At 43.4% G+C, this 25,700-nt stretch overlaps 2 protein-coding genes across 4 annotated transcripts; both read left to right on the forward strand.

The window, feature by feature from the left end:
- The first annotated feature begins 895 nt into the window (after nt 1-895).
- Nucleotides 896-6,308, forward strand: LOC117765344 (kelch repeat and BTB domain-containing protein 12-like). 3 transcript variants are annotated; one of them, XM_034591838.1, is made up of 10 exons: nt 896-1,362; nt 2,295-2,507; nt 2,611-2,792; nt 2,967-3,099; nt 3,512-3,745; nt 3,862-4,220; nt 4,305-4,578; nt 5,248-5,395; nt 5,474-5,671; nt 5,996-6,308. In XM_034591838.1, the coding sequence occupies exons 2-10, from the start codon at nt 2,343-2,345 to the stop codon at nt 6,142-6,144; spliced, it is 1,842 nt and encodes a 613-aa protein (XP_034447729.1). In that variant the 5' UTR covers nt 896-1,362; nt 2,295-2,342; the 3' UTR covers nt 6,145-6,308. The 3 variants fall into 3 exon arrangements, with proteins under 3 accessions (XP_034447729.1, XP_034447728.1, XP_034447730.1); XM_034591837.1 differs by having other exon boundaries at nt 897-1,362; nt 2,310-2,507; XM_034591839.1 differs by lacking the exons at nt 2,611-2,792; nt 2,967-3,099 and having other exon boundaries at nt 901-1,362; nt 2,310-2,507.
- Nucleotides 6,309-7,655: 1,347 nt separating this feature from the next.
- On the forward strand, nt 7,656-22,542 carry LOC117764784 (NUAK family SNF1-like kinase 1). Its single transcript, XM_034590857.1, is given in 8 exon segments — nt 7,656-8,620; nt 14,604-14,724; nt 15,941-16,092; nt 17,574-17,639; nt 19,928-20,047; nt 20,314-20,446; nt 20,597-21,736; nt 21,739-22,542. Coding segments are annotated over 8 exon segments (2,133 nt in total). The 5' UTR covers nt 7,656-8,290; the 3' UTR covers nt 21,810-22,542.
- The last annotated feature ends 3,158 nt before the right edge of the window (nt 22,543-25,700 follow it).

Consider the following 25,700-nt stretch of genomic DNA (forward strand, 5'->3'; position numbering starts at 1 on the left):
TAATAAATTTGCAAACATTTTAAACAAACTTTTTTCACTTTGTCATTATGGGGTATTGTATGTAGAATTTTGAGGAAAAACAATAATTTAATCCATTGTGGAATAAGGCTGTAACATAACAAAATGTGGAAAAAGTGAAGCGCTGTGAATACTTTCCAGATGCACTGTAGAAATGGCAGATGACTCATATCGTATATACAAATGACTATGAAGAAAGGGGTGATAAAGGAGAAAGACCAACTGACCAACACTACTATTCTTAGAGCTATTTACTGCCACTAGTCCCAAAATAAAAGTTTTCAAATCAAGAAAAAATACCACCCCCTCAAATGGTAAACTGAATAAGAGTTCAAGATCAAGTGAGTCAATTTTGGGCAAAATACCTTCAAATGTGTATTCTGTATTGTATTGTATTGTATTAGATTTAGATAAAATTTGTATCTGCTTTCACATTCATGCTCTGTCGACCGAGACCATCCTGAAGCACACGTTTGGCCAAAGGTCCACACACACACACACACACACAACCTGACCTGACCTGGTGTCACTGATTAATCTGAAGTCCACGACTGTACGGATTGTTTAGCTGCTGCTGTTGTGTAATGCAGTGTGCTTAAATGTGCATGGAAACATTGTTATAAACCAATTAGCCTAAGATAACAGGACACACCTCCCCGGCTGAATGTTTGTTGTGAATGTTTGACTTCTTATTTTGTTTAGTGAAAGTGCGTGAAACTGCTGAGTCACAGTCGATGGCAAACAACAACATAGCCGTGACGTGTGCTTTCAAGTACACCGTAACTATACTGTGTGTTTTAAAATGGAAAGTGTGATTGGTTCCAAGTGTTTTGTTCAAAATGTGGATTTATTTCCTGTTCATGACCCTGTTCAACTTAATGAGATTGTCTTGGGATTTAAAAAAAAAGTCAACACCTGCATGCTGGTTCTTCCTCCCAGCTCACATTACAAAACATCCTCAAGTGCAACAATCTATGTCAATATAGATCATGTCTTTTAGGAGAAATACACACCTTGGTATTTTAATCACGTTCTGGAGATATGTGCATGACTTTTAAAGGGCAGAATGAATGAGAGGGAAACACTGAATGGTCACTGCTGCTCAGAGACTTCTGGAAACCTGAACTGACCAACAACACCACTAAGCACCAGTGGCACTCGCTGGTCTATTTTAAACCTTTTCACCAGTGAGCATGACACAGCCGCACTCACAGGCAGCAACTAGAACACAAGACAGACCTGCCAGTCCAATAATAAATAAAAACACACCAGCTTGCAGCAGTTTAAGACATCAAAAGTGTCATCATCCAAATCCTGGCTGTGGACAGGCTCGGTACAACACTGGTATGATGGCTGTTTTCTCTGTGTTAGCGCTAGATAAGCACATGCTAACATGCTACTGCTCATGCTGTGAGCTGCCTGTGCATGTCTGCATTGAGTCCAGAGGCCTGTGTAGGTTTGGCACGCCCACTGACGGTGTCGACATCGTCTGCAAAAGTGTGTGAGTTGGTGGCCAGATCCAGTTTAAGACCCTGGTCGACATGGAAAAGAAAGTCGTCTGTACGAGCAGAGTGAAACCATCAAGTATTATTGGAGACACTTGATATTCCTCCTGTTGTCTGTGCTTTGATTTTATATGGTCCTGATGTTTTTATACAGTATATATTTTTCTAATTGAAATTCATACATGCAGATTATCTGCTTCCAAAATTATTAATCACTATTCATAGCATAGAAAATGTATAAATTAAAATAATCTAAATAGAAATAATAATGTTTGCGGAAAGTAATAATAATAATAATAATAATAATACAAAAAATTGTGCAATCACACAGGGATCAGCAGCACAAAGCACAACACCCTATAGTTATTCATTACAGCTCAGCTGGAAAGAAGAGGAAGGACTTGTGAGTGTACATGGATTAAGTTCACTGAACAAAGTAACATAGTACATGCAGCATGTCAAGTAGGTCCAACCACATGCTGCCCTCAAAGGATGAGTGGTAGATGGATGAATGGATGGATGGTCCATTCAAATTGTGATTCAAATACAGTAGTTTGAGCTCAAATTAGGCTACAAATAACATCCACTGGCATGAAAAAAGTGAATGAAAATATAAAGTTTAGCTGTTGGTTTACCAGGAGTTTCATTTTGTTTGATATGGTCAAATGATGAGGGAGCAACATACTTTACACTACTGACATTTGATTTATTCAGGTTTAGAAGTCCCCCCTTGATTTTCTCTCTTACTTTTCCTGTTATGTGTGTTTGGTGGTGCTCTGCCCCAAGCCTTCTCTCTGCTCCCACCCTGAACAAGAGCCCATGGACTCCACGGTGATGGACTCTGCAGAGCACGGCTCAGTCCTGCTCAGGCAGCTGGAGAGGATGAGAACCGCTGAGGAGCTCACGGACGTGGTGCTGCTGGCCGAGGGGATTCCCTTTCCTTGCCACAAGGTTGTGCTGTCTGCATTCAGCCCTTACTTCCAGGTAAAGTGGCCTTGCACACATTTGATAGAATTGAGTGAGTGGTTGTCTGCAATTTTTGTCTTTTTTCTCATGTATCATCATTATTATTATCTGCTGTGTCCAGGCTATGTTCACATGTGGTCTGAAAGAGACCCGGGGAGGAGAGGTAGCACTCAGAGACACTCCCACTCACAGCCTGGATCTGCTACTGGGCTACATGTACCGAGCTGAACTCCCCCTCTCCAATGACAACATCCAGGCAGTGGCTGCTGCTGCCTTCCTGCTCCATGTGGACGGAGCCTTCAGGTGGAAAAAACGAGGCTGGGATGTAGGATGTTGATTATTACCAAATAAACAGAATAGACAGGATATGGGATTAGATAGGAGACTTGTTATCCTCCTTGTAACTGTCAAGTGCAGAGGGCAGTGGCCCATTTGAACTATGGACCCTATTTTATTCCCTCATTGTCACTGTTTCAGGTTGTGTCAGAGCCACATGGAGACCAGTATGGACCCCTCCAACTGTGTTGGTCTATACCACTGGGCCAGAGACCTGGGGGCCACTGGTTTGGCTGACTGCGCCTTAAGATACCTCTGCCAGCACTTTGCACAGGTGAGGCATTCAGTAGCACTCGTGTCAAATATTCTCTCAATTACAGCCGTACAAAATTGTGACTCCACAATAAAGCATGATATGAAAATGATTTATGAAATTTGTTATATTACAATATGTTTATATTGGTTCCTTGAAATCGGCCTATTTAAAAGGCTCAGAATAGATGAACTCTTTGAAAATGCTCTTTGCCAAAATTAGGCTGCTTAACATTCAGTCATATTTAAGTTGTTCAGCTACTTGTTGCTGCCACTAGATGGCAGAAACTCTCTGCTCTGTTATGCAGAGTCACACACAGGTGATGAGATGCTTTGGGAAGTTTTCCTTCGGCACAATTCTGCTGCAATTCTGTTAATTTCTATAACTCAGACATTGTAATTGTTTCTCCCCTTATTTGTTGTGCTCTCTTTAGGTTTGTGAAGAAGACGAAGTGCTGGACCTGGACGCCCAAAGTCTTGGGGATCTCCTGCGTTCAGATGACCTCAACATATCACAGGAGGAGATGGTGCTGGAGCTAGTGCTGCGTTGGGTGGAGAGGCGAAGAGGGGACTCGCAGAGCGAAGCCCAGGCTGTGGAGTTGCTCAGGCTCGTCCGTCTGGGACTTGTGGACCCTGGATTCCTCCGCAAAGCCAGGAGGAGAAACCCAGTGAGAAGGGATATTCGGAGGGAAAGGCCAAGTGATAAAATTGTAGACTCTTTACCCACATTTTCCAAGTGATTAGTAAACTGACAGAATATAATGCCTATAAATGAATCTTCCAGGTATTGCTGCGGGATGCTGAGTGCTTTGGGATGATTGATGCTGCTCTCCAGACCTCAGATCACTGTGAGACATCAGTTCCACCTCGTCCGGCTCTTCGTTACGGCATGGAGGCCACTGACCTGCTGCTCTGTTTGGGTGGGGTTAATAAGGAAGGAGTGCCTGCCCGACGCGGAGGACTTGCTGACCTCAGTCTGTGCTTTGCCCCCCATGCTAGAAAAACTTGCTACATCCCCTCTCCACTGAGGGCCTGTGGAGGTACGGGACAGATCACAGCGGGGGCAGTGACACGGGACAATAACATAGTGGTGGCCATAGAAACATTCGACCAACACAGGAGGAAGAAGTTGGACATCTACAGGTGTGTGTGTAATCTTTAAGAAACGCACATGTTTGAGTGACACTGCATTCAGAACCAGATCTGAACCGTCTGTCTGTCTTCCAGGTACGATAATTCCGAGGAGAGCAGCTGGGCGGAGTTGTGCTCAGTAGCACACAGGGACATGTACGCTTTGGGGCTCATAGGCGAGGCACTTTACATGATAGGTGGTCAGATGAAAATGCACAATCACTACATCATCACAGACAGCGTGGAGAGGTGGTCGCTGAAGAGAGGAGGCAGCTGGCTCAGCTTCGCCCCTCTGCCTCTACCGTTGGCCTGCCACTGCGCCGTGAGCCTGAAGGAGCACCTCTATGTGCTCGGGGGCTGGACACCACAGGTACAGAGAAAGACCTGTCAATAGTATTACAGTCAGGCCCTATGGGTGAAAGTGTTTTTACACAATTTTGTTAGTATGGAATAGGTGCTTTAAACGAGAGATTTCTGTTTCTGTGCCTTTTCTAACTGGGTTTAAATGGGGGGAGCTCAGCTGCAAAATGTGATGTGAAGATTCTTTCTCATTACCTTACATCATCAGCTGTAGTGTATTTGTTATATGAGATGATAGTTGGTAGATTTTTTGGTCCACACATAGCTGTGTACAAAGATCTTGCCATTTAATCTCTGAGTCACCTGTAAAATCTACTATGAGCTGTGAGTCTTTTCTGCAAGTTGTTGGATAATGAGATCAACAGTGAAAGATTAGGATATGACAGTGACTCCCACAATGATCACACTTACAGACTTTGGCGCCCTCTAGTGATCTAATTTATAAGAATGAGAATAGATTTTTTTTTAAGCCAACAGTTGCACAACATCAGAGCAAGGGATAGTGAGACGAATAAGCTGAACAACAGGTTGCAACATCTCAGTTATCTACAACAAAACCAACAGAATTACCCTACACACAGTAGTCTTAAATCATGGTTCTCATTTCTCACATGATTTTCTTGTCTTTTTCTTCCTTGTTCCATATATTCCTGAAATCTGCTGCCTTCTTCTCCCCCAGGATCAGCCGGACGATGACCCTGACAAGTTGAGTAACCGCGTGTTTCAGTTTGACCCGAGAAAGGACAGGTGGACCGAGTGTTCCAGGATGAAGTACTCCAGGTACCGCTGCGGCACAGCTGTCCTCAATGGAGAAATCTACGTAATAGGTCAGACCACAAGCAAGGCAGCAAATGCATTTCTTCGAGAAGAAAAGGAGCCAGATAATGTGTGTGTGTTGTCTTCAGGTGGTATAGGATGCGATGGAGAAGACCGCGGACAATCACGCTGCTGTCTGAGCTCCGTGGAGATCTATAACCCAGATACAGACACTTGGAGGGCAGGACCAACCCTGCCCACTACCCTGCTCTCCCTCCGAACCAACGCCACCAATATAGGAGTAGTGGAGGGAAAGCTCTACCTCTGTGGATACTACAAGGGGGCAGGTCAGTGACTGAAAGCATGTTAATTACTTCCAGCAGCTTCTTTATATAGCATCTAGCATCACCATCTAACTTTAGGGCGGCACCAGAGGGGCAATCTGATTCGTGCCACCCAACCGACCCACGGTCAACAAGAACCATGTCCATCAGTTTAACAGTGTGGTCAAATGTCCTTTGCTTTCTGAAATCCGTCCTGTTCCACAAACACAAGGCAGATGTTGGGTCTACTTCAGTGCCAGGGAATACCGGCTTACTGATGAGGCAGTATCTCTATGGAAATTAGATTTTGGTCAACCATAACTCCCATACTTTGTCTCATGACTGCAGGCCGTCATGAGATCATCACCAAGGAGATTTTGGAACTGGATCCTGCGGACAATGTGTGGACGGTGGTGGAAAGACGAGCAGCCATGCACGACAGCTATGACGTCTGTCTGGTGGCTAACCTCAATCCTCGAAACCTCTTCACGCCCTAATGCATGACCTTCCTGATTCTGAGGAACAATGTTTGAGGCCAGGACATGTGAGAAATAGACTTCTGCCTTCTAAATCTCACACAGTGTTATACAAACTCAGCTTCACTCTGGGATTTCACATGTTTCAACAACAAGATTGATAAACATGAAATCTGGGTTTAGTGTTGTTGCTTTGATCAACAAAGGAAGACATTCTATAACTTCGCTTATTTTTTAAACTTTAGTGTAAATGTCCATAAGGAGTATTTCCCTTCCCAAGCTATAAATCTATTTTCAAGTGAAATAGGCTTATTTTTGTAGAGAATTAGATAAGAAGAATGACACTGCGCTCATGTCTGTCCATTCATTTTGATGCTACACCCAGGAGATCATAGGTTAGATGCAACAAGTTTGGCTCCGTCCACAGGTTTGCAAAGGACCTTTATTGTTCACTTATTCAGACATTATGTCTCAGGGCATCAACATGACAAAAATACATCAGATGAGTCAATGTTCCCACAACAATCCACACATAATCCCACAAACTGAAGAGTTTACATGGCTTTTAACAGTCGACTTTGTTACCTTTAAATATAACCAGGCCAACCCTTTCTAGCTGTTTCCTGTTATGCTAAGCTAAGGTAACCAGCTCTAAAAATGGTCTTGCCTGTTTTTACTTAACCTGAGGACCCCTGTAGGTTTTGCTACATAGAAACAGATGGATTAGGGGAGGGGGGATTCAGTCGGTTGCAATCTGCAACCTCACCAATAGATGTCTCTTAAACATACACACTGTCCCTTTAAACAAATGATGTACTTTTTATGGTCTTTTTGGTGGTCCTCCAGGTAGCTGGAAAGCTTTATTAAATGGTTACTAATGTTTTCATTAATGTTAATGGTTGTATGATGCTTAAAATATGAGTGATAACTTGTTGAAGTGTATTAATTTGTAGGTGGAGAACCCTCCAAATTAACTTATTTTGACCTTTAGCTTTGCGGCGCACTGATGACTCATGCTGTTTACTTTTTGAACCCCTGACCTCTGAAGGAAGGATGCATTAGTGTGGCCATTAGTTCATGACTTACTAACATTTTTAAAAAGGCCCCATTTCTTTATAGAAAGCTAAAAATCTCATTTATAAGTTTTTAAAAAATCAATTGGGTTATTATAAGGAGTTTTAATTTAGCATTATGATTGATTAAGTGTTTTAGGACATTGACATGTGACATTTACGCCACAAGAAACAATCAACCAAATAGCATGTAGAGGTTCTAAAGTTTTATACACTTATACAATTTCTATAAAATGTATGTCAAATGTATCGCATAAGTGTAACTTTATTTGATCAAATCACTTTCAGGTTATTGATTTATTCACATCAACTCAACATGATAGAAAACTCTTCATTAAATATGGCCCTTTACCATAGACTGTATATAGAGTCTATATATAGAGCATATATAGCCCTTTACATTAAACTTATAATATTTTATTATATTATTATTTTAATGTAATTGAAACGCACACTTACTAATTAAGGCAAAACCTTTTTGTGAGTGTGGGATATATGGATGCCAGTATGTCACAAATGAGTAACATTTGACTTTTCTTGAGGTAATTTAATCCTGCCGACTTTCCAACCACCATTAGCTCCTTCTCTCTGACTCCAAAAGTCCCAATGTCTTCAAAGTCTTCTCCAGGATTTATTTGTTCTCAGCTCACCTCATGGCAAGGCATCAACAAACATGTCTGACAGAAGTGGTGGATTTAGGGTCAGTGTCTGACCCGCGTTGCATTCCTCACATGCCTTCATATCCTCTCTCCTGCTGCTGAGAAAACCCAGAGTGATCCCGGGTGGGGGTGACGCTGCTGTGGGAGCTGGGTCTGGAATGAGGAGGCTCCACCCTCCGCCCCGGACCATGTGGTTCCCATCGCCCCTGTTGCTGTGCTTCGGAGGAGAGGGCGCAGAGAACAGTGCCGCCGCTCAGACGGGTCGGTTTACTGGAATCGGTCACATTCAAGACTTTAGAAGAGACCGGCTCTGATGAGACTCTTTATGGGAAACTTCTCCGTCCCTGACAAACACTTCTATTCGGAGTTTAACGTTTTTTATTCGGGGCCCCTTTATTCCCAGCCCCTGACAGGTGCGCACAGAGCGCGGGTAGGATGGGCAGACGGGAGGCGGACAGCAGAGGCGCGATGAACACCAGCGACCGCTCCGGGCTCGGTTGTCTGCAGGACGCGGCATCCAGAGGCCACCGAGCCGGCGAGGGGTCCCCGAGGCTGGGCAGCCGCCGTCCCTGCAGCGCGGACAAGGCGCAGAGGCACCCGGAGATGGAGGCGGTGGCCCGGGCGGCGACGGCCTCGGCGCCGATGGAAGTGAAGAAGCACCAGCACAAACACAACTTGAAGCACCGCTACGAGGTGATGCAGACTCTGGGCAAAGGCACCTACGGCAAAGTGAAGAAGGCGGTGGAGAGGAGCAGCCTGAACACGGTGAGTTAGGAGCTGGTGAATGTGATATTAAAGATGGTTGATTTCCACATTATAATACAAGGATTGTGTATTATAATTAACAAGCAGAGGGAAAAGTATCTGTGTGTGTGTGCTTGTGTGTGTGCTTGTCTTTTTATGAGGGCCAATTTTGGTTCAATACCATCAATGTGAGGACATTTTGACGTTGTGAGGACATTTTGGCTGGTCCTCACAAATGCAAAGGGTTGTTTTAGGGTTAGAATTAGGTTTAGGTTAGGTTTAGGCATTTAGTTGTGATGGTTAGGGTAAGGGGCTAGTAAAAGCATCATGTCAATGAATGTCCTCACAACTATAGAGAGAAAAGTGTGTGCGTGTGTTTGAATGAGTGGTCCAAGTATTGCTCATGTTGTGGGGACCTACATCTGTCTACAGTGTAGACTCTACACAGTCACATTATGAGGACTTGTTGTCCTTATGGGGTTAAAAAGCCTCCCTATAGCGTGAATCATTAAATTTGAAGACATGTTTTAAGGTTAGATTTAGGTTAAGGTTAAGGTTAATGGTAGGGTTAAGGTTAGGTTTAGGTTAGGTCTATGTTGAGTCCAGTGTGAAAGATTTAGGTGAAAGGGATCAGGTTCTGTTTCATGTTTGGAAGGGGAGGGTGAGGTGAGGGGTGTTCAGCTGCAACATGCAACTTCACCACTAGATGTCACTAAATTCTACACACTGAACCTTTAAGGGTATGTTTAGGTTAAGGTTAGGTTCAGGTTCAGGTTAAGGTTAGGGTAAGGGTTAGGGTTAGGGTTTTAGTAACTATAGTTAAAGTTAGGGTTAGTCTCAAGGAAATCAATGTAAACCAATGCATTGTCCTCTTTAGTCATAGAGACAGAACTGCGTGTGTGTGCATGTGCGTGTGCATATGTTTGTGTGTGTTGAACACAGTTCATGCTTCTTCTTCCAGTGCTGCCAGGCTGAGATGCCTTTGGCCTGACTCACTCAGCACTTGAACAAGAGGATAAAATAACTGCAATAGGTCTCCTACAAGGAGAGGAGTGTCTGAACCCCCCCTACCCACTGAAACACACAGACACTCTCACACACACAAAATAACATGTTTCTCTTTAATTTGACATATCCAGGTTAAAAACATGATGCGGGGTCAGATTAGTTTGAATAATTGTGGGTTTAAAGTCCACAGTCAGGCTGTAATCCCCCACTCTGCTCTGAGTTGAGCATAAACAGACAGAGACCCCGTCAGCCTCAAATTCCCCCTCTGTTTTTTTTAGTAAACAAACACACAGTAATAAGGATAATCTTTTTTGCAATCAGATTGTGGAAGTGCGATTGGCACAATTCGTCTGGCTACTTTCACAGTTTCTGCAATTCCTCCATCTGGTGAGAAAGAAAGGACAGAGAGTGGGAGTAAAGACAGACAACAGGTAGGAAGAATGTGCAGAGAGAATTTGTTATATAGTGTGTGTGTGTGTGTGTGTGTGTCTGTGTGTCTGTGTGTCTGTGGGACAAGGGGAAAGTACTGAATTCCTCGAGCCAGTAGCCAGCACATACCAAGGATTCTTTGAAACAAAACGGACATTATTTTTGGAAACAGGACCAGGGGGCTGTTGTTTGTGTACGGGAAAGAGGCAGAGGAGGAGACAGTTTTAGGGAAAGAAGGGAGAAGAAGAGGAGGAGGAGGAGTGCTTGTTTTAGGTGCAGGAGGTGAATGTAATGGAAGGAATGGGTGTTGGGTATGCTGGGTCACTAATCTGTGCTGTGGGTCACTCACACTGGCTGAGAGCCTGACTCGTCACTACAACTGAACCAGGAGAGAAAGAAAAAATAAGATTGCACAAAATCTTATTTTGTGCAATCTTATTTTGTACATTTCTGATGTCTTAAAAAAAGTATTAACATGATTTCATCAGATATCTGCAGCTCTGAACTTGTGTTGCACCATTTGGAAAGAAAGAAAATTGCAATAACACATTTTCTTCACTTCTTTTATTCAAGATCAAAATACTTCCAGGCACCACATGTAGCCGTAGCAGTTTCTTTTATTTTCCTTGACGCATCATGGTTTTTAAAATAACTCAGGCAGAAACCTTGTTGCGTGGGGCCTCGTTTGACCATAGTTGATCAAACAATTGTAGCAGGTTCTCACAAAATTGTTGTTGCTGTTGACAAATGTTCTCGAGAGCCCCCCTCTCAGCTCATGGCCCCGAACATTTCCTTGCTTTGCGTACACGCTTGGTACCAGCAGATCTAATGCCCAAGTTATTCTGGAGAAGTGGTTGAAATGATCTGACCAGGTGAGAAATCAAAAGTGTTTGTACCTTATACGGTCACACACGAGGAAAAAAGCAGGCGGTAATTGAGGAGGGGAGATGAGGTGTCATTTGAATACACACGCACGTTTTCAATTAACCGATTGTTGTTTATCATTTGTTAAATTTCATACAAACACTTTTACATTGTTTTTCAGGGGTATACAGAATGTGCTGTGAACTGTTTCTTGGCCGAAAACAGTAACTTCCTGGAGTCCAGCTAATCATTGCAACCAGCCAAAATCATAAATCCCTGTAAAACCACAACTTGCGGTCATAGGTCGGATTTAGCGAATAAGATCTGTATAATTAATGTGTTTATTAGTGAGCTTTAAAGGTGCTGGTAGTCAGTCCTTTGGTTTGTATTTTGGAGCTAAGCTGACAGCTGCTGGTTCCTTATAGATACAGACATTTAACTTTTGGCAAGAAAGCGTTTACAAAGTGCATCCCCCAAAATATCAAACTGTTCCTTTAACTAGACAGTTTGTTTTGAAGACTAGCCATTAAAAGCTTTTAAATCATTTTCTGCTGTGCATGGACGTCAGCATCACATTTCTCTAGTTCCTGGTTATGGAAAGGGAGACATTTGGGCTGTGTGTGTGTGTGTGTCTGTGTGTGTGTGTGTGTGTGTGTGTAGCTGGATGTTGAGGTCAAGGGTCCCTTTGGCAAGAAGCCTATAATCCTGCTGTTAAATCTTCCACCGATGCAGCAGGGATCTTGAGTGATGCTCAAGCTCGTAGGATGTGTACGTATGTGTGTGCATGAATTTCTCTGTGGGAGTAAAGGGACAGGAAGTCAGCGGTGGCCGTCCGCCGCCCAAAACCCCATCGTGACATCACGCACACTAAAGACACACCCACAAAACGTCAGCAGCGTCAGGAATTGGTCAGTGGGGGAAAGGCAGGGAGCAACAGCAGTACGTGGAAGAGAACATTAGATAGAAAGAGAGCACAGAAAAGGTTGCACTCTGTCTGGTTCTAATTACGTTTTATCATATTGTACACATTGTACAGATTGGCTGTACCATTACGACATGTACAGATAGTTCTCCTACACCCTCGTTCTAATAACGTTTAAAGAACATCTGATGACATCCGCATGACTCATTCTCGTAGCTCCTTATGTTTCCTGCGTGTCCCGCTACAGTTTGGTGTTTTAGGCAAATATCTCACACGGAGCACATTATTTGGATGAACAATGAGACCTTGTTGGTGAGACGGATACTTTAGAGGTCGTACTCAGACATGACGCATACACTGCATATTTGCATGCACAGTGGTGAAATCACAAACACACACACATACCCACATTTCCTCCTCACACGTGCCCCTTATAAAAATATGCTCTTAATGCCCTGAAGGCTGAACAATGCCCAGAGTGTGTCTCTCTTCTCTGCACTCGGCTGATCAGACTTAAATGCCAAGTCAGAGGGCCCGAGGGGGGAACTCAAGGCTTAGAATGACAGTAATAGACAAGTCTTTTTACTTTGAACATAGTCATTACTATCACCTATTCTGGTAGCTGCCTCATAAATCCTCTTTATTGCTTTTTTGAATAGACTTTATTACTTGTTTTTGTAATAAAAAGATAAGAATAAAATAAGACATTTTTACATCCGTATAAAAAATGGGGGTAACATGGAAACAGCAAGGACACATGGTAGCATCTCCTCATGATCAACGAATACATTTGGTTAAATTCTCCACAAGGTTTCAGTGTCTTCTGGTTCATATCGAATGATCTTTGTTTTTTCCATTCTGTTATTATTTGCCTGAAGACCACGTTATTGGGAGCTGTGGTCTGGTGCAAAACTCCAGCACATGTTGTTTTCCATAACTTTGAGACGACTGTACTGATCAGTGTCCAATACAATTCCAGGTGTGAACTGGGCAGTTGTTCTATAAATACGTCATAACAGATTTACAATTTACATCAATATTAAAACCAATAGATGTCACGAAGCATCTTGTGACGTCTGACAGTCTAAGAGCAGATGTTTGATTGTTTCGTCTTGTTTCCACGTCCACCCCTTCCCGTCCTCACTCTGCCGTCCCAGCCAGCAGGTATTTGGGTCAGAAAACATTCCCGATCATGCAAATGTCCCACATGATGATATCTCCCCAAGCTTGGACTTGTGCCTTTCAGCAAACCGCCTCTGAATACGAGCGCCCCTAATCTCTGACCCAGCACCCTGCACTCCCTCTTGCCTGAACGACTTTAGCCACATCAGTCTGGTGATGTGAGAAATAAATATCCTCTGCAGAATGCCGAGTGCTTGATTAGCAGCGCGAACAGAGCCGGGTAAATCTGCCTTTTGCCTTCATGCACGACATGCTTGGAATGAGCTGCAAGATATTTTAAACTTGGAATCGCTCCCTTCTGTTGGTGCATTTAAAAGTTAAAAAAAAAAATTCTTAGAACAATGTTACTGCTTTTTTAACATGTGTTTTAAACTTTTCATAATGCATTGATCCCACATGATTTCTGTGCTTTACTGGCCTCTTGACCAGGACTCCCTTGCAGAAGATACACTATATCTTATTGGGACCTTTCTGGGTCAATCAAATATAGATGAAATGAAAAATAAAATCATAGCAAAGAAGAAAATAACAGTCTCCTTCATTGAATATCACCACATCAGTAAAGAAGGTAAGGCCAGTCCCGGCAGTTCACTGGAGTGTGTTTGTGTTGTGTTACATAACTGCTGCAGTTGATGGAGCGTGTGAATTGTGTCTTCCAGTGTCTCGTAGACGTTTTTTTTTCCAGCAGCTGAGAATTCTGGAGCTGTGACCCGAGGGAGAAGCCGGCTCGCCCATAGAGACTCTGAAGAGGTTGACAGAATTATACGGCTGTACGATCATCGCTATCTTAGGATGTCAACCTCACAACGCAGTCCTATAGACTCACCATCGCATTATAACACATCTCCTTCTCTTTTGTCGTCCAGTTGGGCTATTTCTAAAAAAAAGGACGCCCTGGTTTGTCTTGTCCTTGCCATTTTGGCGACAGTTGCTCGATCCAAAGAGATTCAGGGGATAATGCCGGGGGTGCCTGCTTTTGTGGTGTGTGTGTGCATGTGTGTATCTGGTGGTCGGGGGGTGACATCGGGGTACAGGGAGTGCCTGGGATTAAGGAAGCAGAGTGTAAACAGTGCAGCTGTCAACCTTCTGCCTCTGTGTGAGCTCAGATCACAGGAGACCTGCTCTCACCATCCAGCCTTTAAAACCCACATAATCACCTCTAATACCCAGAGATTTTATTTCCGTGTGTGTGTGTGTGTGTGCGTGTAACTGTATCAACACTATGTATGTCTTTGTTTCCATGCATGTCTATTCAAGTGACACACTAACTGTGCATTTGTCTGTGTTTATCACTTGAAAGACTTGAGTCGAGGGAGGTGAGGAGGAAAATGAGTTAACTGCTGGGTTTGCGGAGGAATTCATCAAAGAGGAATCTGTGTTTGCTGGCAACATCCACAAGTTTTGCACAAAGTATCACCATGGTAACGACTGTCCCCTGATAACCTGGGAGACGGGGCTCTCTTCAGAAGGACTTTTGTTTCTTTCTTTCTAAGCTGTGAACTATCCTCACGGTGTCGCTGCAGTGATCAGATTATGTTGGTTTCGAACATTATGCTTCATATGACATGTCCGGACTCAATGGCGTGTTTCCTTTCACAGGTGGCGATCAAGTCGATCCGCAAGGAGCGCATCACAGACGACCTGGACAAAATCCACATCCAGAGGGAGATCGAGATCACCTCCTCGCTAAGACACGCCAACATCATACGCTTCCACGAGGGTAAGACTGCAAACACACACAACATTGCACACAAGAGCTAAATGGAATCGTGTTTTATTACTTAGTTTTGTCCCCACATGGATTATTTTAACAAAGTGGGTGTCATACTCCTTTAATCACAGTAGTCCCCTGACAGACACAGCAGCACTTGTGCAACTTGAATGGTGCTCGGTAGAGTTCTTACCTCTGTCAAGGTCCGACGGTCCCCTTATGAAACCACATTCAAATTCACTAGATCCAGATTTGGATTTGGATCTGCACCAAATTTTCTAAATGTCCGTCCCCTAAACATGCCTGATGTTGTCAGCAAGATCCATGAACTATTCTCTGAGAAATTAATGAAAATGTTGAAAGACGCCCTCTCACATTGTTAATGAAAGTGAAATCAAATTCCTTGATCATCCCCTGATCTGGTTCTGCACCAAATTCGTCCCTGACATATACAGCATCCTTCTTCTAACTGTAACCCTCTTAGTTTTGTGGTAACCTGTCCAGTAGTTTTTGTGTAATCCTGCTTACTAACAGGCGGACAAATGCAGATGAACCTCCATGGTGGAGATAATAATGTTCAAAAGAGATGATGCTGACATTTTTAATTGTCAATAAAGTTTAAAACCAACAATGAACAAGCAAGTGTCCAAATTCTAATTTAGCTTCTTCCTCAGTGCCACAGACCCACATTGCTGTTCAAAAACAACATCAGTGAACCACAACATTGTAGCATGACTCCTTCATTACCACTGGCACTGAAGTCTATTCTTGGGTTGATCCCATGTAAACAGCTGAAAATAGTCCTCGATAAGTGCTCTACATACTCCTGTGTGAGTAAAAGGCTGCAGTGCCCAGCTGTTCCAGGAAATTGAAATTACCGTGAAAAAAATATATTTGTGAACCATTTTCCTAAAAGATCTTTGTCTTTAAGAGTATTAAGAGACGATCTAACACATTGTCATTTAATCTTTTCATGTAATAACATAATATTTCAGCATTTTAACCCCCTGAAAGTGTAATATTATGTATTGTTGGATTTTATTCTGGAGGAATTTTGCTCATTAAAAGTTTGTAATATTCTGTTAACTCTGTCAGTTAACAAGCTTCTGTGTGTCTGGTTTTCCACAGACGCAGAATAGCATCTCTCAATGTTGTAAGGTGTAAATCTGAGGCATCCTCTGAGACTCATATGTATAATGTCATGTTGTCGATGTGTCCTGTGCAGTGTTCGAGAGCCGGGATAAGATCGTGATAGTGATGGAGTATGCCAGCAGAGGAGAGCTGTACGATTACATCCAGGAGAGAAGGAGACTGGCAGAGACAGAAGCCAGAAGCATCTTCAGACAAATCACATCTGCTGTCCACTACTGCCACAAGGTTTATACTCACACACACACACACACTTTGTGCAAAATGCAACCCTGCCAATTCAGTATAAATTAAGGGATAACATGTCGGCACATGCTGATTCGCTTGCTGCAGTATTCAAGTGTGCACAAGCAAATACGGTCCTGCTAAATCCACTAAATCCTAATCCTAATGCTGTAGAAAAACTTGACTCGAGTTTTCAGATCTCTCCGGGTTAAGAGAGCATTAAGCCTTGATTGTTTTTTACAGTCACACACTGACACATTTAACCGACACGTTACTTAAATGAGCTTCCTTCCGCCTTCCAAACCCTGGCGACAGAACAAGTTCCTCAAGTCATTGTTTTTATTGTTGTGTACATAAAATCGGACAGGAATTATCAAGGAAATCCACAAATCCTATTAATACAGAAGTGCATTATGGTGCAGGAGAAGTGAGGATCTGTGGCTTTCGGTCAGCTGAGTTGGATGTGACAGAAAGGTGTTTGTTTTCTTATCATTCTTATTTTAGCAGGTTGGCTTCTTCATGAATCCCTGACATTAAACGTAGAGATTATCCTTCAGCTCCTGCAGCTTTGTAGTCGGCGGGGAGGTGGATTTTGTGCTCCTTTTTTTCTGCCCCTTTGAATATTTTCCCAAAATAGATGTGAACGTTCCGGCATGAATGAATTATTGAATGTGCCTCTGAGGTATGCAGGACACATGGGGGGATTATTATAGCTTCAAGAGTCAGTTTGTTTTTGTGCTATCCTTCAAAATAAGTTCAGGTTGATGTGAAAAATTGCAAGAAGAAAAAATCTGGTCAGCCACACAGATTTCTTTTCACCTTTATCTCTGCCTTGCATGCACAGCCACACACATACAGTGCACAAAACACCATCTAAGGTCATGGGTCATTTCTCCTCTTACAGTAAATACTCTGAAGATGATGGAATAAATGAAAGAAAGGCTCTGGCTCATTTACCAAAGTTCCTCTGCGTCACACAGTTTTCCTGGGTGGTCACAGTTATCTCTAGCATTGTCTCTTCTTATGATTTCCTACATATTTCAATATCAATGAAACAGATGTTTCCCTTTCACTGGATCTGAAGTGCACTGCTGCTCTTTGTCACTCTGGTCCACAGCTGTCTCCCCCCCTGTGGCGTCACGTTGGCTCCCAGGTGCTTAATGCCATCAGGGGATAAAATCCCATCTCAACAGATTAATTAACCCAAACAAAGCACTTCCTCATGCCTGATGATTTCACGGTCTGAGAAGCTGTCTCAAGGCTCTCTGGTATTTTAGACTCATGGCCCTGCTACTTGAGGCTTGAGAGGAATGTTAAGGATAATAAAATAGTAAATGAAAGACAAATGCTCTATATACCAGTTGGGGTTGTTTTGTAAACTTCAGACACTTCAGTCTCAAGTTTGCACGCAGAGAGAAAACATCTGAGTGTGTGCGGGAGGGAGGAGCAGCGCAGGAACTCACGTGTCTCTGCTCTCTTTGCAGAATGGTGTGGTGCATCGGGACCTCAAACTGGAGAACATCCTTTTAGATCAGGATTTCAACGTCAAGGTAAGATCTATAAAAAGCATGCACCAACCGAGTCTGCAGGTTACTTTGACAAAAAGAAGAAAATAGATTTAGTTTCCTTCCAAAATCTAAATATTTATCCCTGCGTAAAAAATGGATGTGTCCTTTTTTGGCCTGAGCGTAAAATACATCACGAGTTATTATGAATCGTCCAAAGACCACAGATTATACTTTTGTTTTTGAAAATGAAGGCATACATCTTTCTGACACACTGGCTGATATGTTTTAGGAAACAATCTTGTTCTTAGCACGCTAGAACGAAGCTCCACCTCGTGCAGCTGTTGACGGAGGATTTTGCCAGCTAAAAATGCAATAAAAATGCAAACCAAGTCCAGATTCAGAACGTACATTGGAACACATTCTGCCCACAGTAATGTTAATGTGTTGTTAAATCACGCACGCTGAACCAGCACAATCACTGTGCCAGGTCTTATAAAAGAAGCCAGGGGTCATTTTTTGCCTTATTTGGATGTTCCTCTCCTTATATGGGAGTTGTGCACAGCCAACGGGGAATGCAGGGAATCTAGTGGCAATCGTGCCAATCGGAGGGTTTTGATGTAAGTATGCTGTCTGTCCGTCAAAAGAAAGCACAATGTGCAGACCTCTCAGCAGCTCTTCATCCATCTCAGACCTCAGGTTCACCACACTGGGCTGCAGGAAATGACAGAGGCTGTTAGTAATGCGTGTGCATGTTATGCCTGCACAATAGCAGCTTCATGGCATGTGTTCATTGCCGGCACAGCCAGACATTTAAGGTAAAACTATGGCTCTCGGTCACGTGTGAACAGCTTATTGCTTATGAATATACATTTTCTTCGATGGTTTAGTTTGACTGTTTTCATTCCAGCAGTGGCAGAAGTCTGCAGAGTGTATGACTTGTTTTTTCTCTGCTTCAGAGCTTTGAAGGTGTTTGTTTAATGTGTTCATTTTATATTTCAACTGGTAACGGACAACAGGAACAATAGTCTGTTGAGGCAGTTGCTTCATACATTGGTCCATGCAGTGTCCAGGCGTGTGCACAGGGAACATCTTGTATGTTTATGAGAAAGAGTGTTGCAAGCTTTCAACACTGAGGAAAGTCTTTGCCAAGGACTGAAATGATGTATATCTGCAGGGAGCACACAAACAAACACACAAACACACACACACACACACACACACACACACACACACACACACACACACACACACACACACACACACACACACACACACACACACACACACACTTGTTGAAGGTAAAGCAGTGCAGCTCACGTGCACAGTCTACACATCATTGTTGCCACTGTATGTACAAGTGTAACATAAAGAGTGAGCTGACTTATATATACACCGTGTCATCTTCCACCTGTGAGGTCTCTGTTTCCCTGTACCTCTGCTCCACGGAAAGAAAGCTGTCACGCTAAGTATTTTTAACACCAGCCGGCCTGATAGGCGGCTGCTGCGCGTTGTTAATAATCTCTTCAGATAGAGAAGAGCCTCGGCGTGTGTGTGCACAGCTCTCTTATCCTCGAGTGAGTGATTGTTCCGTTACGTGCAGCCTGATGTTTTTGGCGCTCTTCTCTTCCCCTTGCTCACACTTACTTTGGCAACCGCTCAGCAAAGCTATTTTGGGCTCTTTTAAAAGGAATTGCTATTGAGTTGTTGTGTTTTTGCTCAGAGTTTGCGGCGCGTACTCAGTGAAAAGGAATCTGAGTGTCGAAGGGAATGAGTGAATTAGATTTGTGACGGACTCAGTGTTAGGTGTGTGATCCTTGTCACATTAATCCTCCTGTTCACTTGACACTGTTGCTCTATTGTGCTGTGAAATCTTTGAATGAAATATGATACGACATATTTTCAAGGTTTAACGTGCTTTTATTTGCATAACCCATATTCCCAAATCACAATCTGTCTCATAGGGCTTCACAATAACACATCCCCTGCCCTTGACCTCAACAATAGGAAGGAAAAACTACCAAAAATACCAATACCAAAAGGAAATGAGACATCACGCTTACCGTGGCACGTCAAGGCAAGGCAGGGCAATTTTATTTATAAAGCACCTTCCATACACACAGAGGTAGATTCAAGGTGCTACAGCTTTTGTATTGAACATTTTGTGTTTTATTTCAGTGGCTTGACATCCTCTCTATGTTCTACTCCAGGAATTAAGATGAATAATAACATATAATTAATACAAAGGCCAGGAACAACATGGGACATAATATGAATATAATAACAATGTGTGAATTCATCCATCTCTTGCTCTCTTTCTCTTTGTTCTGTAGCTGGCTGACTTTGGCCTCTCCAATCACTTCCAGAGGGGCACTCTGCTGCAGACGTACTGTGGAAGTCCGCTCTACACCGCCCCAGAGATAGTGAAAGGACTGCCGTACCAGGGGCCAGAGGTGGGTCACACACTGCCATCGCTGCTTTTGCTTATGAGAAAATATTCCGGGTGTGTCATTAAAGCTCCACTCTGCTCCTCCTGCCCCTCCATCTCCCTCAAGCCAACAAAAAAAACTTTTAAGCTAACTTATGGACAGGGGTGAAAACACAACTTCCTTGACGGAGTTAATCGTGTATTACCCGATTGTGTTGTATAAACTGAAGCCGGAATTTTGTGAGTTATGTGCATGGCTCATTCTTCATTCTGTGTGTTTTTGGGTGCCAGGTGGACTGCTGGGCGCTCGGGGTGTTGCTCTATGCCCTGGTGTACAGCAGCATGCCGTTTTATGGTGCGAGTCACTCCATGCTCACTGAGCAGATAAGCCAAGGTCGCTATCACAGACCCAACCCCCCCTCAGGTAAACTTTATCCTTATATTCATCAACATTATAAATTCCCATTTCTGTCCAATATTTTGGGATAGTGTGTTGTTCCTACTAGTATCCTGTTAATTGCATTGTGTCGGTCAGTGCGGCTGCTGTAAATAGCTGTTGACTCTGTTCCTCCAGACGCCTGCGCTCTTATCGACTGGTTGTTGACGGTGCGCGTGGATGAGAGGGCCACGATAGAGGACGTGGCCAACCACTGGTGGGTGAACTGGGGTTATGAAGAGAGTGTGTGTGACTGCCCTTCATCTCCACACCAAGAATGTCCCTCCCCTCTGCTGGCTCGCTACATCGACTGGCAGAATCGGGTCGCTGCCGCCAGCAACATGGCGGTCGACCCCGGGTGCCTGTCCTCAGACTCCGCCTGTGCAACCCAGCGCTCTCACCACCCGTTTTACCTGAGCTTACCTCTGAGGAGCGATCGTAGCGGAGGGCGGGCACGTGGGGGGATGTCCAGCCTCAGGAAGTCACGCAAGGAGAATGCGATTCCCCAGACGGCACAGGGAGCATGTGGTGGTGTTTGTGCAGCAGCTGCCCCCTCTGCTGTGGTTTCCTCCACTTCCACTGTTGAAAGAAAGAAACCCAAAGGTATTCTGAAACCCCAGCGGAGTTTTGACTCAGTCTTTCACAGCCCCCCTAAAGAAAACTCTCCCTCCCAGCTATACAACGCTTCTCCCCAGCCTTATCGAACACATGCTGACGTCCTATCCACCAGCCTGCCGTCCCCGTCAACATTCAGCCAGCCCTCATCTAAAATGCCCAAGAAGGGGATACTGAAGAACTTGTATGGAGGGGAGTCAAGTTATGGCTCCTCCTCAGGAAGAAGGGGCTCTGGAGCAGGAGTTAAAGAGAATGAAGCAGGTGATTTGTGCTCTTACGAACAGCACAGTTGTCTCCCGGCATCAGGGGACAGTCCCACCATGCGCACAGAGGCAGTAAGAAGAAGGAAGGGTATTCTGAAACGTAATGGCAAGTTTTCCCGCAGTCTGGATCTCCCCGATGACCACCACTCATCTCCATCTGTGGCCCCCGCGATGTTCCCCGAGGTTCTGCAGCAGCTGCTCCGCGCCACAGGAGGCGCTGAGGGCAGGCGTAGCCGCCCCTCCAGCGTGGTGAGCGAGGATAGCGTCTTCTCTTCCGATTCCTTTGACTTGCTGGATCTCAGCGCCCAGTCACGTCGCAGGATTTTCTCCCGGGGGACCCAGCGCAGCTCCGAGGAGGACCTGGATCAGCTGAGGGCTGAGGCGGACAGGGTCGGAGAAGGACAGAAGGACAGAAGGAAATGCTGACATGCGCTCGACATGCGACACCTGTTCCTCAGTTCACTTTCCTGTGATAATCATTGTCTGCCCCAAAAACTCTTAAATGAAGTTTGCACCTCGAGAACATTGTCAATGTAAAGCACCAGTTCTCTGTATTGAAAGATGAATTCAACAGTATTCTTTGACAGTTTAACTGCAATACAGACAGTGACGAGACATTGAAAAGAGATCCTGTACCTGCTGGATTACAGACATGGCACCTGAGTGTGGCAGAACGGACAGACGCTCTGTTGGATGAACTCTAACCTCGCCTGCACAACAAATCGTCTTTTTTAGATTTTGCTGCAGTTTTCGGTTCAGATGAGCCTTGAACATCTGAGTGTCGATGCTGTGGCACCGAGGTTTTTGGAAACAATGACAAGTGTAACCAAGTGCCATCTTGAATATGTGAGTCAAAGTGTAGGTCTGTCAATAGTGGCCAGACATGTAGACATGTAGACACCTCTATTGTGAGCGTGAATCCTGCTAAATAACACCACTTTTAATGCATTTTAACACATTTAATAACCAGTGTTTAACTCACTGAAATGTAGTTGTACGCAGATATAAGGACATTTTAAACATTTCTTAATGTATAGTACGTGTCATCAATTATAACTTCTCCTGTATTTTACATTATTTAATTCTCTGTTTACACACCAGGCTCTACTGATGACTGGATACAAGAGGAGTTATAGTTGCTGTTTACAAACACTTATATCTGTGCACAAGTACATTATAGAGTTTTAATAAACCAGTCATCAAATGTTATATATACTGCAGTTTTCTTCTTCCAAGTGAGGAAATAGAATATTTACAGTTTGCATGTTCCGGTTGAAAGCGTATGACCTGCAAGAGAGACAATAAAACGAAAAGGAATAGTAGACTCTATAACATTTCATCTTGAAAGTTGCAGATAGCAGTTGGCCAACCACAATAACATCATTTTTACCTATCGTTGACTCTATGAAGGTGCAGTAAAACACCCTTTTATTCCTCATTCACTCTCAACTGGGACAACCTGTGCTGCATTTACAGCCTGTTTGAAATTGAAGCTGCCGCAGCTGCTTCTTCATTGGCTCAGCTATTAAACGACTTTGACCTCTGTCTGCACTGCAGCTTTTCCTCGTTTGCTCAGCACAAGAAAAGGAAATAAATCAAATTGCAAACTGCTTGTGTTCATTCACCACATAGTTCACCTCCGCCCGTGGTATCACCTAAAATAGCTTGGCTAATTTTAGGCCGACTGTCACGATATATTTGCTGGTGAAACGATTCATAATGTCAGTCCAACATGTGATTGTGTGGTCCATCAAGTTGTCTTATGTATGTAAACATGCCAAAGACGAATATCCTTCGAAACAGACCAGAACTGAAGCGTGCAGACGTCAGAGATTCAACAAATAGCACTCAATAACACCTGATGTTTAAAATGAGCAATTGAAGTACAGTGTTTCCTGTTTCACCATGTTATTGAGTATATTTGTACCACACAGTATTACACTGCACAATTTTCTCCTTTGCACCAACAGGCACAGTTTGAATAGCAGGTGGATCATATTGGTTTTTACTGTGGACGTTTAAACAGCTGATGTATGCAGTAAATGTGTGCAATTTTAAACATGTAATCCTATGAGAACAAGGCTCTGTTCACTTTGTTTGATGACATCTTTTAGCTCTTTCTTTTTCTCTTTTGGAAAAGTAAATAAATTATGTGAATCTTAATACTCTCCATATGTTTGCTTTTATCTTTTCTGGCCATGAGCATGACACAATACAGAGAAGTCAAGGAACATTTCTTGCGAAAGACAAAAAGCCATTTATCCATTTAATTATCTCCCACAGTCCCGTGTGTCCATAAACACAGAGCTGTGTTTACCATAAAGCCTTGTTTTCATTATGGGCCATGTACTTAAAAGTTAATTTGAAGAAACAAAGCACTAAGCAGAATGTGGAAATATTTCATGAACTCACTTCACTTCAGGTTACATTTAGATTTTATATGAACGTTTTGTACTGAGAGAGGGATTAATATATCAACTGTGCAAAACTGTGTTACAACATAAGTGAACATTGACTGTGACGCCTTCCTAAGACGCTTTTCCTTTTGTTTCCCATATCAGCTTTCACTAAATACCTCTCTAACCCAGTCTTAATGTTTGGCAGGCCTCTCCTCTGTGTATTGGAGAGAACCCTGCATCAGCGGTAAAGATTTTTGAGGCCTTAATGCCAAATTTAAAGATTATATTTTCCTCAGTGAATTGGCAAAAGTCTCCAACCTCTTTGACTCATGAAATCCTGTCAAAAGTTGAATCCATGTGGTCCTTGCTGGCTGAGACGCAGCCGTTTTCCACAAGTTTTGTCGAGATGAAACAAAGCAACGCTCACCAGCAGGTTTTGTTTAGATGTGGAGGAGTCGGTTATGGCTTCCATAAACACAGGGATTACTTTATGCCACACATTTGTACGGTTTTAACCATTTTAAGAGTTCTTCCTGTTGCAATAGTCTAATGACTCTTGTGTTAATGGTTGATTGATGGCAGGAAAGCACTTTGTTCATTTGGTGGTGATGAAGTCCAGAGCGGAGGTCCGACGGTGACATTTCAAAACAGTCATGACCTCCTGTCAGTCACACATGGGCCAGTTAAATAACAGCTTCCATTTATATCTGTTCAGCTCATATTTACACTGCAGACGTGCACATGCTGGGGTAAGAACATAAAAAAATAACTAAATACATGTGCCCAAGAATACTGTAACAGATGAGGGCGAGTGTTGTTCCTGGATCCACGCCTCATGGTCCTGCATCCACGGCGCCTGTGCGGTGCCCCAGATGGCTACCCAGCCTGAATTTGGTGATGGGGGTATGTGGGCATGGAGGTGACTGGGTGACTGGGTGAGCACCTCCAGGTGAACCAGGGAGAGGTGATGCACAGCTGACATCGGAAGGCTGATTCAAAAGGCAGCAGGAGAGCTGCCGGAGACAGACCCAGAGACACAGGAGACACACATGGGAGGAACACGAGCAGAGACTGAAAGAGACACCATAGAGCTGAGCTGAGCTGAGATGAGCTGAAAAGCCAATACTGCTGGCAAGTGCAAGTTTAGTTTATAATTATGGGTGCCAAGTGGCCGGCACCCATAGGTAGTGCATTGCAGGGCGAAGCCCTGCAATGCACCACCTAGTGGTGGTGCCACTTGGCGCAATGCATTGCATGGGGCTTTGCCCCATGCTTCGCCCCATGCAATGCCAAGAGGCTTTTCTTTCTGTTCTGTCACATGTGGATAAAAGTACCGTGGAGTGAACAAAAGCAGCCAGACTTTACCCGTTTTTCAGCCTGCTTACTGGGGCTCAGGCCGTAAGAGAACAGTAGCATTAAAATGGAGAAATCCTTCATTACCCACATGCTGTGGCTATGAATCACTGAATTTAAAGTGGTCAAATACAATAAGAAAAACAATGTAAAAAAAAATATTTGCAAAACAGATTGTTAAAAAATAATTTATTTTACAACTTTAACTACTGAACCATTTCCATACTTGTCTAACAAATCCATTGACTCACTAGTTTAGCTCTTGCAAGTTAAAAGTAATAATTATATACCTTATATAGCAACTTTCAAAACAGAGTTACAAGGCGGTTTGCAAGTAAAAAACTTTAAGGCAAACAATAGGAAACAGTTGAAAACCAGTTTGAAGACCTCACAGCAATAGAGCACAGGTACAGAAATAAAAAATGTTAAAAATTAGAAAATTAAAAAAATAAAACATTATCAAATGATTAAAATATTCTTTCAGTCAAAGATCTTGTATATAAATTCCCATCATTCTAAGAAAATCTGCCAGCCTGGTCATGATAACGATTACTATGTGAGTTGCAGAGGCCTCTGAGCTTACAGGGACTACAGAGCTACAGGGGGATGTGT

Source organism: Hippoglossus hippoglossus, chromosome 7, assembly GCF_009819705.1.
Source record: "Hippoglossus hippoglossus isolate fHipHip1 chromosome 7, fHipHip1.pri, whole genome shotgun sequence".
NCBI classification, from domain to species: domain Eukaryota; kingdom Metazoa; phylum Chordata; class Actinopteri; order Pleuronectiformes; family Pleuronectidae; genus Hippoglossus; species Hippoglossus hippoglossus.

Excerpts from the sequence above, each read along its gene's own strand:
- LOC117765344 (XM_034591838.1), top strand. The coding sequence starts at position 2,343 with ATGGACTCCACGGTGATGGACTCTGCAGAGCACGGCTCAGTCCTGCTC. Across the intron at positions 3,100-3,511 it reads TCTGCCAGCACTTTGCACAG|GTTTGTGAAGAAGACGAAGT; the intron begins GTGAGGCATTCA and ends TGCTCTCTTTAG. Across the intron at positions 5,396-5,473 it reads TGGAGAAATCTACGTAATAG|GTGGTATAGGATGCGATGGA; the intron begins GTCAGACCACAA and ends TGTTGTCTTCAG.